This window comes from Oncorhynchus keta, chromosome 29, assembly GCF_023373465.1.
Source record: "Oncorhynchus keta strain PuntledgeMale-10-30-2019 chromosome 29, Oket_V2, whole genome shotgun sequence".
Taxonomy (NCBI): domain Eukaryota; kingdom Metazoa; phylum Chordata; class Actinopteri; order Salmoniformes; family Salmonidae; genus Oncorhynchus; species Oncorhynchus keta.
The window spans coordinates 488,837-504,934 of record NC_068449.1 but is presented as its reverse complement, the minus strand read 5'-3'; the positions used below and the strand labels follow the sequence as shown (position 1 = coordinate 504,934).

The 16,098-nt window shown below is 52.3% G+C and overlaps 1 protein-coding gene across 1 annotated transcript in view; it reads left to right on the top strand.

Annotated features, from left to right (window-relative positions):
* The first annotated feature begins 189 nt into the window (after positions 1-189).
* Positions 190-16,098, top strand: part of LOC118379070 (RNA-binding protein 25-like) — a 48,865-nt gene continuing 32,956 nt past the window's right edge. Inside the window, exons 1-7 of the mRNA XM_052485415.1 lie at positions 190-366; positions 715-826; positions 1,481-1,530; positions 1,711-1,884; positions 3,345-3,402; positions 10,239-10,399; positions 10,815-11,051. Of these exons, the coding sequence (XP_052341375.1) occupies positions 733-826; positions 1,481-1,530; positions 1,711-1,884; positions 3,345-3,402; positions 10,239-10,399; positions 10,815-11,051 (774 nt within the window). The 5' untranslated portion in view covers positions 190-366; positions 715-732. The remainder of the gene's footprint in view (positions 367-714; positions 827-1,480; positions 1,531-1,710; positions 1,885-3,344; positions 3,403-10,238; positions 10,400-10,814; positions 11,052-16,098) is intronic.

Genomic DNA, 16,098 nt, shown 5'->3' with positions numbered 1-16,098 from the left:
GTTTGTGTCTGTTCTGTTGACATGTTAATGGAGCAAAAACATGAAGAAAAAAAACACCAAAACGGTAGTATACGGGCCAGGGTACCGTACTATAATAAACAGGGATATTTTGGACCGGTATGTAACCCTGTCGCCCTCAAGTGTTGAAAATTTGTACACTTTTTAATTTATGTTTCAATGGCCCATATCCCATAATGCATTGCAAAAAAACACAGGTCCTCGTTAAGAGGCATAACGTAGCTAGCAAGTTAGCTATTGAAAGACCGGTCAAATATCGTTCATATAGTAATGTAGACTGACTTATATGAAAACAGATATAATACGTTGATTACAAGAGTACATTGTGTGCACGACGCCTGTTTTCAGGTATGTTAACACTAAAGTATTTTAGTAAATAGTCCATAACGTTAGCTAGCTAGCTAACTTGCGTGGTAGCGGTGATATCTACCAGCCAGCAGGGAATGTGAAATCAATGTTGTTACATTGATTAGCTAACCAGCCAGTATATATAATTTTAACTTGTGTGGAATGTTTAAATGAATGGCTTTTTTTTTTTTAGGTTGTGTAGGCTAACCAAATACCTAAGGATAGCAGTAACCTAAGCTAACCGGTATAGCCAGCCTAGCTAGTTTGTCCCCGCAGGCCAGAATCTATCCATGGGTACCCACCCCCATGGTAGTCCCTAAACCTGTGCGTCTCTTCTTGTTCCCCCAGGTCACTCCACCTCCCAAGATGTCGTACCCCCCTCACCTGAACCGCCTCCCCCAGTTGCCCCCCGGGATTCGCCCTCCCCACTTCGCAGGGTTCCCCCAGGGAGTCCCAGCAGGTGGGTTAAAGTCTAGTAGAGCAAATATCCATATCGCAAAAAAAATGCCTGAATTTATGCGACAACGAACGTTTATAACATTATTGTGGACCACAGTAAAAAAAAAAAAAAGATATTTCAAACAACTAGTTTGTTGTAGTCATTTTTATGTTACCTTTTATTTAACTTGGCAAGTCAGTTAAGAACAAATTCTTATTTTCAATGACGGCCGAGGAACAGTGACTGTAACTGCCTGTTCAGGGGCAGAACGACATATTTGTACCTTGTCAGCTCGGGGGTTTGAACTTGCAACCCTCCGGTTACTAGTCCAACGCTCTAACCACTAGGCTACCCTGCCGCCCTTCATCAATTGTCCGATTAACAATCACCCATATTAGCAAACATATTTGGTCCTTCTGTAGCTCAGTTGGTAGAGCATGGCGTTTGTAACGCCAGGGTAGTGGGTTCGATTCCCGGGACCACCCATACGTAGAATGTATGCACACATGACTGTAAGTCGCTTTGGATAAAAGCGTCTGCTAAATGGCATATATTAATATTTAATTAAATATCAGAACATTCTTCGTCCACTTTAAGGGATATTGATATTCAGCTCTACCGAGTGGAGAGTTTGAAGGTGATAGATTATGATGATGTGTCTCGGTTTTCTTCCAGGTACGCCCATGATTCCAGTCCACATGGGGATAATGACCTCTGCACCTACGGTGAGCTTGAACTGTTATACACACACACACACACACACACACACACACACACACACACACACACACACACACACACACACACACACACACACACACACACACACACACACAGGTATACGTTCATCACACTAGCTGGCTATTTCCTAATGTGTTTATTGTGTTTATTGTGTTGTATTGCAGGTCCTGGTTCCTACCACAGTGTCTATGGTCCAGAAGCCTCCTGCTCAGAGGAAAGAGCTGAACCCGGTCAGAGCCAAGGAGAACCAGGAGGGGGGCAGTGGTCCCACCACTACAGTGTTTGTAGGGAACATCTCCGAGAAGGCTTCAGACATGCTGGTCAGACAGCTGCTAGCGGTAAGCAAGCCTGGGATTGGAAACACGGGTTGGAATTTTATGTAGAAATACTTTTGTTCAGCTTAACCAAGTCTCACACACACAACAGGGGGGTTAAAGTTCTCAGTCACATGGATTCTGGAGAGGTCGTTTTTTGAGATCACACAGAGGGGGGACAACCCTATAGAATAGTTGGCCTGTTTACTTAGTCGACTTGTTCAATGCCAGATAAATATTCCTATCGAGGCGCATTGAAGTTGCAAGAGCCAACCCTGTCCCTGGAGAGATACCCTCCTGTAAGTTTACATCTATCTAGTCCAGGGCTCTCCAACCCTGTTTCTGGAGAGATACCCTCCTGTAGGTTTACATCTATCTAGTCCAGGGCTCTCCAACCCTGTCCCTGGAGAGATACCCTCCTGTAGGTTTACATCTATCTAGTCCAGGGCTCTCCAACCCTGTTCCTGGAGAGATACCCTCCTGTAGGTTGACATCTATCTAGTCCAGGGCTCTCCAACCCTGTTCCTGGAGAGAGACCCTCGTGTAGGTTTTCGGGCCAACCCCAGTTGTTACACACCTGATTAATCTTATCAACCAGCTAATTATTAGAATCAGGTGCACTAGATTAGGGTTGGAGCAAAAACCTACAGAACGGTAGCTCTCCAGGTACAAGATTGGAGAACCCTGGGCTATATTATTTTAATTTAATTTAACCTTTATTTAATTAGGCAAGTTGGTTAAGAGAAAATTCTTATTTACAATGACACCCTACACTGGCCAAACCCGGACGACGCTTTGCCAATTGTGCGCAGCCCTATGGGATTCCCGATCACGGCCGGTTGTGATACAGCCTGGATTCGAACCAGGATGTCTATAGTTGCACCTCTAGCACTGAGACGGAGTGCTTTAGACCCCTGCGCCACTCGGGAGCCCCATATCCATGGTCCAATATTTAAAAATAATTTTTACCAATATGTTATTGGGCTCATTTTTAGAGGTGAAAATGATAAGTTTCGAAGATGTCGGCATAATAAATAAAATCAAATCATTATAGACTAGAGAAAAATCCCCCGGAGCCCTTCAGCAAAGGAACTGGAATTGGTTAAACTCGCAAAATGTACAAAAGGATCCTCTTTCCCTAAAAACATGATGGTTATGACTTTCTGACACGAAAGGGCAGGTTAACTTTGACCCCAGACAATCCATCTGAGATCTATAGAAGTTTCAGTCATATTACTGCACGCAATGTATGAACCATTTCTAGTTTGTGGTTCTGGTTCTTCTTGCGTTTTATTTTTCCTTTGGGCACTTTTCTTCTGCCTGTTCTTTGGGGTTCTGGTCCGTGTTAAAATGTAAAACACTTTGTCAACTGTTTTACATAGAAAAGGCATAATATATTAAGTAATGTGATTGAATGATGATGGATCACTCTGACATTGGTGTTTAGTCTCAGATGAGGTCCCCTCCTTTCCTCCATCCTGTAGAAATGTGGCCTGGTCCTGAGCTGGAAGAGAGTCCAAGGGGCTTCTGGGAAACTGCAAGGTAAAAACAAAACAGGTACAATACTTCTACTATACTTTCCCTTCTTTCCTTGTTCCTTGTTGTTACCGTGTTGTTACTGCCAAGCCCGTGTTGTTAGTGTTGTTACCTCCAAGCCCGTGTTGTTACCGTGTTGTTACTGCCAAGCCCGTGTTGTTACCTCCAAGCCCGTGTTGTTACCGTGTTGTTACTGCCAAGCCCGTGTTGTTAGTGTTGTTACCTCCAAGCCCGTGTTGTTACCGTGTTGTTACCGCCAAGCCCGTGTTGTTACCGTGTTGTTACCTCCAAGCCCGTGTTGTTACCTCCAAGCCCGTGTTGTTACCGTGTTGTTACCGCCAAGCCCGTGTTGTTACCTCCAAGCCCATGTTGTTACCTCCAAGCCCATGTTGTTACCTCCAAGCCCGTGTTGTTACCTCCAAGCCCGTGTTGTTACCGTGTTGTTACCTCCAAGCCCATGTTGTTACCTCCAAGCCCGTGTTGTTACCTCCAAGCCCGTGTTGTTACCGTGTTGTTACCGCCAAGCCCGTGTTGTTACCGTGTTGTTACCGTGTTGTTACCGTGTTGTTACCGCCAAGCCCGTGTTGTTACCGCCAAGCCCGTGTTGTTACCGTGTTGTTACCGTGTTGTTACCGTGTTGTTACCGCCAAGGCCGTGTTGTTACTGCCAAGGCCGTGTTGTTACCTCCAAGCCCATGTTGTTACCGTGTTGTTACCGTGTTGTTACCTCCAAGCCCGTGTTGGTACCGTGTTGTTACCTCCAAGCCCATGTTGTTACCTCCAAGCCTGTGTTGTTACCGCCAAGCCCGTGTTGTTACCGTGTTGTTACCGTGTTGTTACCGTGTTTTTACCGCCAAGCCCGTGGTGTTACCGTGTTGTTACCGTGTTGTTACCTCCAAGCCCGTGTTGTTACCTCCAAGCCCGTGTTGTTACCGTGTTGTTACCTCCAAGTCCGTGTTGTTACCGTGTTGTTACCGTGTTGTTACCTCCAAGCCCGTGTTGTTACCGTGTTACCTCCAAGCCCGTGTTGTTACCGTGTTGTTACCTCCAAGCCCGTGTTGTTACCTCCAAGCCCGTCTTGTTACCGTGTTGTTACCTCCAAGCCCGTGTTGTTACCGTGTTGTTACCGCCAAGCCCGTGTTGTTACTGCCAAGCCCGTGTTGTTACCTCCAAGCCCGTGTTGTTACCTCCAAGCCCGTGTTGTTACCTCCAAGCCCGTGTTGTTACCTCCAAGCCCGTGTTGTTACCGTGTTGTTACCGTGTTGTTACCCCAAGCCTGTGTTGTTACCGTGTTGTTACCGTGTTGTTACCTCCAAGCCCGTGTTGTTACCGTGTTGTTACCGCCAAGCCCGTGTTGTTACCGTGTTGTTACCGTGTTGTTACTGCCAAGCCCGTGTTGTTACTGCCAAGCCCGTGTTGTTACCTCCAAGCCCATGTTGTTACCGTGTTGTTACCTCCAAGCCCGTGTTGTTACCGTGTTGTTACCGCCAAGCCCGTGTTGTTACCGCCAAGCCCGTGTTGTTACCTCCAAGCCCGTGTTGTTACCTCCAAGCCCGTGTTGTTACCTCCAAGCCCGTGTTGTTACCGTGTTGTTACCGTGTTGTTACCCCCAAGCCCGTGTTGTTACCGTGTTGTTACCGTGTTGTTACCTCCAAGCCCGTGTTGTTACTGTGTTGTTACCTCCAAGCCCGTGTTGTTACTGTGTTGTTACTGTGTTGTTACCGTGTTGTTACCTCCAAGCCCGTGTTTTTACCGTGTTGTTACTGCCAAGCCCGTGTTGTTACCGTGTTGTTACCGTGTTGTTACTGCCAAGCCCGTGTTGTTACCTCCAAGCCCGTGTTGTTACCTCCAAGCCCGTGTTGTTACTGTGTTGTTACTGTGTTGTTACTGTGTTGTTACCGTGTTGTTACCTCCAAGCCCGTGTTTTTACCGTGTTGTTACTGCCAAGCCCGTGTTGTTACCGTGTTGTTACTGCCAAGCCCGTGTTGTTACCTCCAAGCCCGTGTTGTTACCTCCAAGCCCGTGTTGTTACTGTGTTGTTACCTCCAAGCCCGTGTTGTTACCGCCAAGCCCGTGTTGTTACCGTGTTGTTACCGTGTTGTTACCGCCAAGCCCGTGTTGTTACCGTGTTGTTACCGCCAAGCCCGTGTTGTTACCTCCAAGCCCGTGTTGTTACCGTGTTGTTACTGCCAAGCCCGTGTTGTTACCTCCAAGCCCATGTTGTTACCGTGTTGTTACCGTGTTGTTACCTCCAAGCCCGTGTTGTTACCGTGTTGTTACCGTGTTGTTACCTCCAAGCCTGTGTTGTTACCGTGTTGTTACCGTGTTGTTACTGTGTTGTTACCTCCAAGCCCGTGTTGTTACCGTGTTGTTACCGTGTTGTTACCTCCAAGCCCGTGTTGTTACCTCCAAGCCCGTTTTGTTACCTCCAAGCCCGTGTTGTTACCGTGTTGTTACCTCCAAGCCCGTGTTGTTACCGTGTTGTTACCTCCAAGCCCGTGTTGTTACCGTGTTGTTACCTCCAAGCCCGTGTTGTTACCGTGTTGTTACCTCCAAGCCCGTGTTGTTACCGTGTTGTTACCTCCAAGCCCGTGTTGTTACCTCCAAGCCCGTGTTGTTACCTCCAAGCCCGTGTTGTTACCTCCAAGCCCGTGTTGTTACCTCCAAGCCCGTGTTGTTACCGTGTTGTTACCTCCAAGCCCGTGTTGTTACCGTGTTATTACCGTGTTGTTACCGCCAAGCCCGTGTTGTTACCGTGTTGTTACCTCCAAGCCTGTGTTGTTACCGTGTTGTTACCGTGTTGTTACTGCCAAGCCCGTGTTGTTACCGTGTTGTTACCTCCAAGCCCGTGTTGTTACCGTGTTGTTACTGCCAAGCCCGTGTTGTTACCTCCAAGCCCATGTTGTTACCTCCAAGCCCGTGTTGTTACCGTGTTGTTACCTCCAAGCCCATGTTGTTACCGTGTTGTTACCGTGTTGTTACCTCCAAGCCTGTGTTGTTACCGTGTTGTTACCGTGTTGTTACTGCCAAGCCCGTGTTGTTACCGTGTTGTTACCTCCAAGCCCGTGTTGTTACCTCCAAGCCCGTTTTGTTACCTCCAAGCCCGTGTTGTTACCGTGTTGTTACCTCCAAGCCCGTGTTGTTACCGTGTTGTTACCTCCAAGCCCGTGTTGTTACCGTGTTGTTACCTCCAAGCCCGTGTTGTTACCGTGTTGTTACCTCCAAGCCCGTGTTGTTACCTCCAAGCCCGTGTTGTTACCTCAAAGCCCGTGTTGTTACCTCCAAGCCCGTGTTGTTACAGTGTTGTTACCTCCAAGCCCGTGTTGTTACCGTGTTGTTACCGTGTTGTTACCGCCAAGCCCGTGTTGTTACCGTGTTGTTACTGCCAAGCCCGTGTTGTTACTGCCAAGCCCGTGTTGTTACCGCCAAGCCCGTGTTGTTACCGCCAAGCCCGTGTTGTTACCGCCAAGCCCGTGTTGTTACCGTGTTGTTACCGCCAAGCCCGTGTTGTTACCTCCAAGCCCGTGTTGTTACCTCCAAGCCCGTGTTGTTACCTCCAAGCCCGTGTTGTTACCGTGTTGTTACCGTGTTGTTACCGTGTTGTTACCTCCAAGCCCGTGTTGTTACTGTGTTGTTACTGTGTTGTTACTGTGTTGTTACCGTGTTGTTACCGTGTTGTTACCGTGTTGTTACCGTGTTGTTACCGTGTTGTTACTGCCAAGCCCGTGTTGTTACCGTGTTGTTACCGTGTTGTTACTGCCAAGCCCGTGTTGTTACTGCCAAGCCCGTGTTGTTACTGCCAAGCCCATGTTGTTACCTCCAAGCCCGTGTTGTTACTGTGTTGTTACCGTGTTGTTACCTCCAAGCCCGTGTTGTTACCGCCAAGCCCGTGTTGTTACCGTGTTGTTTCCGTGTTGTTACCACCAAGCCCGTGTTGTTACCGCCAAGCCCGTGTTGTTACCTCCAAGCCCGTGTTGTTACCTCCAAGCCCATGTTGTTACCTCCAAGCCCGTGTTGTTACCGTGTTGTTACCGCCAAGCCCGTGTTGTTACCTCCAAGCCCATGTTGTTACCGTGTTGTTACCGTGTTGTTACCTCCAAGCCTGTGTTGTTACCGTGTTGTTACTGCCAAGCCCGTGTTGTTACCGTGTTGTTACCGTGTTGTTACCTCCAAGCCCGTGTTGTTACCGTGTTGTTACTGCCAAGCCCGTGTTGTTACTGCCAAGCCCGTGTTGTTACTGCCAAGCCCGTGTTGTTACTGCCAAGCCCGTGTTGTTACCGTGTTGTTACCTCCAAGCCCGTGTTGTTACCGTGTTGTTACTGCCAAGCCCGTGTTGTTACCGTGTTGTTACTGCCAAGCCCGTGTTGTTACCGTGTTGTTACTGCCAAGCCCGTGTTGTTACCGTGTTGTTACTGCCAAGCCCGTGTTGTTACTGCCAAGCCCGTGTTGTTACTGCCAAGCCCGTGTTGTTACCTCCAAGCCCGTGTTGTTACCGTGTTGTTACCGTGTTGTTACCTCCAAGCCCGTGTTGTTACCTCCAAGCCCGTGTTGTTACTGCCAAGCCCATGTTGTTACCTCCAAGCCTGTGTTGTTACCTCCAAGCCCGTGTTGTTACTGCCAAGCCCATGTTGTTACCTCCAAGCCCGTGTTGTTACCGTGTTGTTACCTCCAAGCCCGTGTTACCATGTTGTTACCGTGTTGTTACCTCCAAGCCCGTGTTGTTACCATGTTGTTACCGTGTTGTTACCTCCAAGCCCGTGTTGTTACCGTGTTGTTACCTCCAAGCCCGTGTTGTTACCTCCAAGCCCGTGTTGTTACCATGTTGTTACCATGTTGTTACTGTGTTGTTACCTCCAAGCCCGTGTTGTTACCGTGTTGTTACCGTGTTGTTACCTCCAAGCCCGTGGTGTTACCATGTTGTTACCGTGTTGTTACCTCCAAGTCCGTGTTGTTACCGTGTTGTTACCGTGTTGTTACCTCCAAGCCCGTGTTGTTACCATGTTGTTACCGTGTTGTTACCTCCAAGCCCGTGTTGTTACCATGTTTGTTACCTCCAATCCCGTGTTGTTACCTCCAAGCCCGTGTTGTTACCTCCAAGCCCGTGTTGTTACCGTGTTGTTACCTCCAAGCCCGTGTTACCATGTTGTTACCGTGTTGTTACCTCCAAGCCCGTGTTGTTACCATGTTGTTACCGTGTTGTTACCATGTTACCGTGTTGTTACCTCCAAGCCCGTGTTGTTACCGTGTTGTTACCGTGTTGTTACCTCCAAGCCCGTGTTGTTACCATGTTGTTACCTCCAAGCCCGTGTTGTTACCATGTTGTTACCGTGTTGTTACCGCCAAGCCCGTGTTGTTACCGCCAAGCCTGTGTTGTTACCGTGTTGTTACCTCCAAGCCCGTGTTGTTAGCGTGTTGTTACCGCCACGTCTCTAGAATGTCATGGTTGACCAGCCTCATGATGACAGTTTACATAGTGAGGTGATGAGACCACCAGCTTCATGTTAAGGAGTTGGCTCTAGTTCTGTACAACAGATGGGTTTTTAGAAACAAATGCACTTTTCTTTTTGATCGCGGATGTAAATCACAGTTCATTTATTCAAAATAAGATTTTAAAGAGAACAGAGTTTGTCTTTCTCTGTCAGCTCGGTACTAACTCTTGTCCTGTCTTTTCCTCACCTGAGCGTTCACTAGTAACCACTCTCTGTTTGTAACATTACTGACATCTTCCCTGTCTCTCTCTCTCTCTCTGTCTCCATCTTCCCCGTCTCTCTCTCTCTGTCTCCATCTTCCCCGTCTCTCTCTCTCTGTCTCCCATCTTCCCCTCCCCCTCTCTCTCTCTCTGTCTCCCATCTTCCCCTCCCCCCCTCTCTCTCTCTCTGTCTCCATCTTCCCCTCCCCCCTCTCTCTCTCTCTGTCTCCATCTTCCCCTCCCCCCTCTCTCTCTCTCTGTCTCCATCTTCCCCTCCCCTCTCTCTCTGTCTCCATCTTCCCCCCCCCTCTCTCTCTCTCTGTCTCCACCCCCCTCTCTCTGTCTCCATCTTCCCCTCCCCTCTCTCTCTCTGTCTCCATCTTCCCCTCCCCCTCTCTCTCTCTGTCTCCATCTTCCCCTCCCCCTCTCTCTCTCTCTGTCTCCATCTTCCCTCCCCCTCTCTCTCTCTGTCTCCATCTTCCCCTCCCCCTCTCTCTCTCTGTCTCCATCTTCCCCTCCCCTCTCTCTCTCTGTCTCCACTTCCCCTCTCTGTCTCCATCTTCCCTCCCCCTCTCTCTCTCTGTCTCCATCTTCCTCTCCCCCTCTCTCTCTCTGTCTCCATCTTCCTCCCCCTCTCTCTCTCTGTCTCCATCTTCCCCTCCCCCTCTCTCTCTCACTCTCTATCTCCCTCGCTCCCTTCCTCTCTCTATCGCGCTCTCTATCTCCCTCACTCCCTTCCCCTCTCTATCGCGCTCTCTATCTCCCTCACTCCCTTCCTCTCTCTATCGCCCTCTCTATCTCCCTCACTCCCTTCCCCTCTCTATCACCCTCTCTATCTCCCTCACTACCTTCCCCTCTCTATCGCGCTCTCTATCGCCCTCGCTCACTTCCCCTCTCTATCGCGCTCTCTTCCTCCCTCGCTCACTTCCCCTCTCTATCGCGCTCTCTTTCTCCCTCGCTCCCTTCCTCTCTCTTCCTCCCTCGCTCACTTCCCCTCTCTATCGCGCTCTCTTTCTCCCTCGCTCCCTTCCTCTCTCTTTCTCCCTTGCTCCTTTCCCCTCTCTATCGCGCTCTCTATCTCCCTCGCTCCCTTCCTCTCTCTATCGCGCTCTCTTTCTCCCTTGCTCCCTTCCTCTCTGTCTGTGTCTCTGTAGCGTTTGGTTTCTGTGAGTACAAGGAGCCAGAGTCCACCCTGCGTTCCCTGCGTCTGCTACATGAGCTGTTGCTGGGAGACAAGAAGCTGCTGGTCAAGGTGGATGCTAAGACCAAGGCCCAGCTTGAAGAATGGAAGGCTAGGAAGAGGAACGCCAACGGGGTGAACACACGCACGCACGCACATACGCACACACACGTGGTGATCAGTAGACCTATGTCCTGTCTATCATGAGAGGCGATGAAGGACAGACTCAGATTTAATAGAATTTTAAATTTAACCTTTTATTTAACAAGGCAAGTCAGTTAAGAACACATTCTTATTTACAATGACGGCCTACCACCGGACGACGCTGGGCCAATTGTGTGCCGCCCTATGCGACTCCCAATCACGGCCTGGATTTGAACCAGGATGTCTGTAGGGACATCTCTAGCACTGAGATGGAGTGCTTTAGACCGCTGCGCCACTCGGGATACAACCTATGACTCCATTTACAGCCAAGGTAAATATCATATCCATTAGACATGGGAATTCATAATAAGAACCTCCGTCTCCGCTTTCTGTTTCTGTCTCATAGGGAGCCATGTCAGAGGAAGGGCTCAAGGAAGAGGAAGAGGAGGAGGAGGAGGATCTTGATGAAGACACAAAGCGCCGTGACCAGATAGTGAAGGGGGCCATCGAGGGGTTGATCCGGGAGTACGGCAGTGAGCTCAACGCCCCTTCTCAGGACGGAGACAACCAGCCCCGCAAGAAGAAGAGAGAGAAGAAAGAGGAGGTAGTAGCGTCCGTTCCACTGGAGAGAGGAGGTAGTAGCGTCCGTTCCACTGGAGAGAGGAGGTAGTAGCGTCCGTTCCACTGGAGAGAGGAGGTAGTAGCGTCCGTTCCACTGGAGAGAGGAGGTAGTAGCGTCCGTTCCACTGGAGAGAGGAGGTAGTAGCGTCCGTTCCACTGGAGAGAGGAGGTAGTAGCGTCCGTTCCACTGGAGAGAGGAGGTAGTAGCGTCCGTTCCACTGGAGAGAGGAGGTAGTAGCGTCCGTTCCACTGGAGAGAGGAGGTAGTAGCGTCCGTTCCACTGGAGAGAGGAGGTAGTAGCGTCCGTTCCACTGGAGAGAGGAGGTAGTAGCGTCCGTTCCTCTGGAGAGAGGAGGTAGTAGCGTCCGTTCCACTGGAGAGAGGAGGTAGTAGCGTCCGTTCCACTGGAGAGAGGAGGTAGTAGCGTCCGTTCCACTGGAGAGAGGAGGTAGTAGCGTCCGTTCCACTGGAGAGAGGAGGTAGTAGCGTCCGTTCCACTGGAGAGAGGAGGTAGTAGCGTCCGTTCCACTGGAGAGAGGAGGTAGTAGCGTCCGTTCCACTGGAGAGAGGAGGTAGTAGCGTCCGTTCCACTGGAGAGAGGAGGTAGTAGCGTCCGTTCCACTGGAGAGAGGAGGTAGTAGCGTCCGTTCCACTGGAGAGAGGAGGTAGTAGCGTCCGTTCCCCTGGAGAGAGGAGGTAGTAGCGTCCGTTCCACTGGACAGAGAGAGGTAGTAGCGTCCGTTCCACTGGAGAGAGGAGGTAGTAGCGTCCGTTCCACTGGAGAGAGGAGGTAGTAGCGTCCGTTCCACTGGAGAGAGGAGGTAGTAGCGTCCGTTCCACTGGAGAGGAGGGAGTAGCGTCCGTTCCACTGGAGAGAGGAGGTAGTAGCGTCCGTTCCACTGGAGAGAGGAGGTAGTAGCGTCCGTTCCACTGGAGAGAGGAGGTAGTAGCGTCCGTTCCACTGGAGAGAGGAGGTAGTAGCGTCCGTTCCGCCGGAGAGAGAGAGGGTAGTAGCGTCCGTTCCGCCGGAGAGAGAGGAGGTAGTAGCGTCCGTTCCGCCGGAGAGAGAGGAGGTAGTAGCGTCCGTTCCGCCCGAGAGAGGAGGTAGTAGCGTCCGTTCCACTGGAGAGAGGAGGTAGTAGCGTCCGTTCCGCTGGAGAGAGGAGGTAGTAGCGTCCGTTCCGCCGGAGAGAGGAGGTAGTAGCGTCCGTTCCGCCGGAGAGAGGAGGTAGTAGCGTCCGTTCCGCTGGAGAGAGGAGGTAGTAGCGTCCGTTCCGCTGGAGAGAGGAGGTAGTAGCGTCCGTTCCGCTGGAGAGAGGAGGTAGTAGCGTCCGTTCCGCTGGAGAGAGGAGGTAGTAGCTTCCGTTCCACTGGAGAGAGGAGGTAGTAGCGTCCGTTCCGCCGGAGAGAGGAGGTAGTAGCGTCCGTTCCGCCGGAGAGAGGAGGTAGTAGCGTCCGTTCCGCCTGGAGAGAGGAGGTAGTAGCGTCCGTTCCGCCGGAGAGAGGAGGTAGTAGCGTCCGTTCCTCTGGAGAGAGGAGGTAGTAGCGTCCGTTCCTCTGGAGAGAGGAGGTAGTAGCTTCCGTTCCGCTGGAGAGAGGAGGTAGTAGCGTCCGTTCCCCTGGAGAGAGGAGGTAGTAGCGTCCGTTCCCCTGGAGAGAGGAGGTAGTAGCGTCCGTTCCGCTGGAGAGAGGAGGTAGTAGCGTCCGTTCCGCTGGAGAGAGGAGGTAGTAGCGTCCGTTCCCCTGGAGAGAGGAGGTAGTAGCGTCCGTTCCACTGGAGAGAGGAGGTAGTAGCGTCCGTTCCCTGGAGAGAGGAGGTAGTAGTGTCCGTTCCCTGGAGAGAGGAGGTAGTAGCGTCCGTTCCACTGGAGAGAGGAGGTAGTAGCGTCCGTTCCTCTGGAGAGAGGAGGTAGTAGCGTCCGTTCCACTGGAGAGAGGAGGTAGTAGCGTCTGTTCCATTGGAGAGAGGTAGTAGCTTCCGTTCCCCTGGAGAGAGGTAGTAGCGTCCGTTCCACTGGAGAGAGGAGGTAGTAGCGTCTGTTCCGCTGGAGAGAGGAGGTAGTAGCTTCCGTTCCATTGGAGAGAGGTAGTAGCTTCCGTTCCCCTGGAGAGAGAAGGTAGTAGCGTCGTTCCCCTGGAGAGAGGAGGTAGTAGCGTACGTTCCCTGGAGAGAGGAGGTAGTAGCGTCCGTTCCCTGGAGAGAGGAGGTAGTAGCGTCCGTTCCCTGGAGAGAGGAGGTAGTAGCGTCCGTTCCACTGGAGAGAGGAGGAAGTAGCGTCCGTTCCACTGAACAGAGGAGGTAGTAGCGTCCGTTCCGCTGGAGAGAGGGAGGTAGTAGCGTCCGTTCCCCTGGAGAGAGGAGGTAGTAGCGTCCGTTCCGCTGGAGAGAGGAGGTAGTAGCGTCCGTTCCCTGGAGAGAGGATGTAGTAGCGTCCGTTCCACTGAACAGAGGAGGTAGTAGCCTCCGTTCCGCTGGAGAGAGGAGGTAGTAGCGTCCGTTCCACTGGAGAGAGGAGGTAGTAGCGTCCGTTCCACTGGAGAGAGGAGGTAGTAGCGTCCGTTCTGCTGGAGAGAGGAGGTAGTAGCGTCCGTTCCACTGAACAGAGGAGGTAGTAGCGTCCGTTCCTCTGGCGAGAGGAGGTAGTAGCGTCCGTTCCGCTGGAGAGAGGAGGTAGTAGCGTCCGTTCCGCTGAAGAGAGGAGGTAGTAGCGTCCGTTCCGCTGGAGAGAGGAGGTAGTAGCGTCCGTTCCGCTGGAGAGAGGAGGTAGTAGCGTCCGTTCCACTGGAGAGAGGAGGTAGTAGCGTCCGTTCCTCTGGAGAGAGGAGGTAGTAGCGTCCGTTCCTCTGGAGAGAGGGAGGTAGTAGCGTCCGTTCCTCTGGAGAGAGGAGGTAGTAGCGTCCGTTCCTCTGGAGAGAGGAGGTAGTAGCGTCCGTTCCTCTGGAGAGAGGAGAGAGGTAGTAGCGTCCGTTCCTCTGGAGAGAGGAGGTAGTAGCGTCCGTTCAGAGGAGGTAGTAGCGTCCGTTCCACTGGAGAGAGGAGGTAGTAGCGTCCGTTCCACTGAAGAGAGGAGGTAGTAGCGTCCGTTCCACTGGAGAGAGGAGGGAGTAGCGTCCGTTCCACTGGAGAGAGGAGGTAGTAGCGTCCGTTCCACTGGAGAGAGAAGGTAGTAGCGTCCGTTCCGCTGGAGAGAGGAGGTAGTAGCGTCCGTTCCGCTGGAGAGAGGAGGTAGTAGCGTCCGTTCCTCTGGAGAGAGGAGGTTGTAGCGTCCGTTCCACTGGAGAGAGGAGGTAGTAGCGTCCGTTCCACTGGAGAGAGGAGGTAGTAGCGTCCGTTCCACTGGAGAGAGGAGGGAGTAGCGTCCGTTCCGCTGGAGAGAGGAGGTAGTAGCGTCCGTTCCTCTGGAGAGAGGAGGTAGTAGCGTCCGTTCCTCTGGAGAGAGGAGGTAGTAGCGTCCGTTCCACTGGAGAGAGGAGGTAGTAGCGTCCGTTCCACTGGAGAGAGGAGGTAGTAGCGTCCGTTCCGCTGGAGAGAGGAGGTAGTAGCGTCCGTTCCGCTGGAGAGAGGAGGTAGTAGCGTCCGTTCCACTGGAGAGAGGAGGTAGTAGCGTCCGTTCCACTGGAGAGAGGAGGTAGTAGCTTCCGTTCCACTGGAGAGAGGAGGTAGTAGCGTCCGTTCCTCTGGAGAGAGGAGGTAGTAGCTTCCGTTCCGCTGGAGAGAGGAGGTAGTAGCTTCCGTTCAGAGGAGGTAGTAGCGTCCGTTCCACTGGAGAGAGGAGGTAGTAGCGTCCGTTCCCTGGAGAGAGGAGGTAGTAGCGTCCGTTCCACTGGAGAGAGGAGGTAGTAGCGTCCGTTCCACCGGAGAGAGAGAAGGTAGTAGCGTCCGTTCCACTGGAGACAGGAGGTAGTAGCCTCCGTTCCACTGGAGAGAGGAGGTAGTAGCGTCCGTTCCACTGGAGAGAGGAGGTAGTAGCCTCCGTTCCGCTGGAGAGAGGAGGTAGTAGCGTCCGTTCCACTGGAGAGAGGAGGTAGTAGCGTCCGTTCCACTGAACAGAGGAGGTAGTAGCGTCCGTTCCGCTGGAGAGAGGAGGTAGTAGCGTCCGTTCCGCTGGAGAGAGGAGGTAGTAGCGTCCGTTCCACTGGAGAGAGGAGGTAGTAGCGTCCGTTCCACTGGAGAGAGGAGGTAGTAGCGTCCGTTCCCCTGGAGAGAGGAGGTAGTAGCGTCCGTTCCACTGGAGAGAGGAGGTAGTAGCGTCCGTTCCACTGGAGAGAGGAGGTAGTAGCGTCCGTTCCACCGGAGAGAGAGGAGGTAGTAGCGTCCGTTCCACCGGAGAGAGAGGAGGTAGTAGCGTCCGTTCCACTGGAGAGAGGAGGTAGTAGCGTCCCTTCCACTGGAGAGAGGAGGTAGTAGCGTCCGTTCCACCGGAGAGAGAGAGGAGGTAGTAGCGTCCGTTCCGCTGGAGAGAGGAGGTAGTAGCGTCCGTTCCGCTGGAGAGAGGAGGTAGTAGCTTCCGTTCCGCAGAACAGGGAGGTAGTAGCGTCCGTTCCGCTGGAGAGAGGAGGTAGTAGCGTTTGTTCCACTGGAGAGAGGAGGTAGTAGCGTCCGTTCCGCTGGAGAGAGGAGGTAGTAGCGTCCGTTCCGCTGAACAGAGGAGGTAGTAGCGTCCGTTCCCTGGAGAGAGGAGGTAGTAGCGTCCGTTCCACTGGAGAGAGGAGGTAGTAGCGTCCGTTCCGCTGGAGAGAGGAGGTAGTAGCGTCCGTTCCCCTGGAGAGAGGAGGTATTAGCGTCCGTTCCGCTGAAGAGAGGAGGTAGTAGCTTCCGTTCCGCAGAACAGGGAGGTAGTAGCGTCCGTTCCGCCGGAGAGAGGAGGTAGTAGCGTCCGTTCCGCCGGAGAGAGGAGGTAGTAGCGTCCGTTCCGCCGGAGAGAGGAGGTAGTAGCGTCCGTTCCTCTGGAGAGAGAGGAGGTAGTAGCGTCCGTTCCTCTGGAGAGGTAGTAGCGTCGTTCCGCTGGAGGGAGGTAGTAGCGTCCGTTCCTCTGGAGAGAGGAGGTAGTAGCGTCCGTTCCACTGGA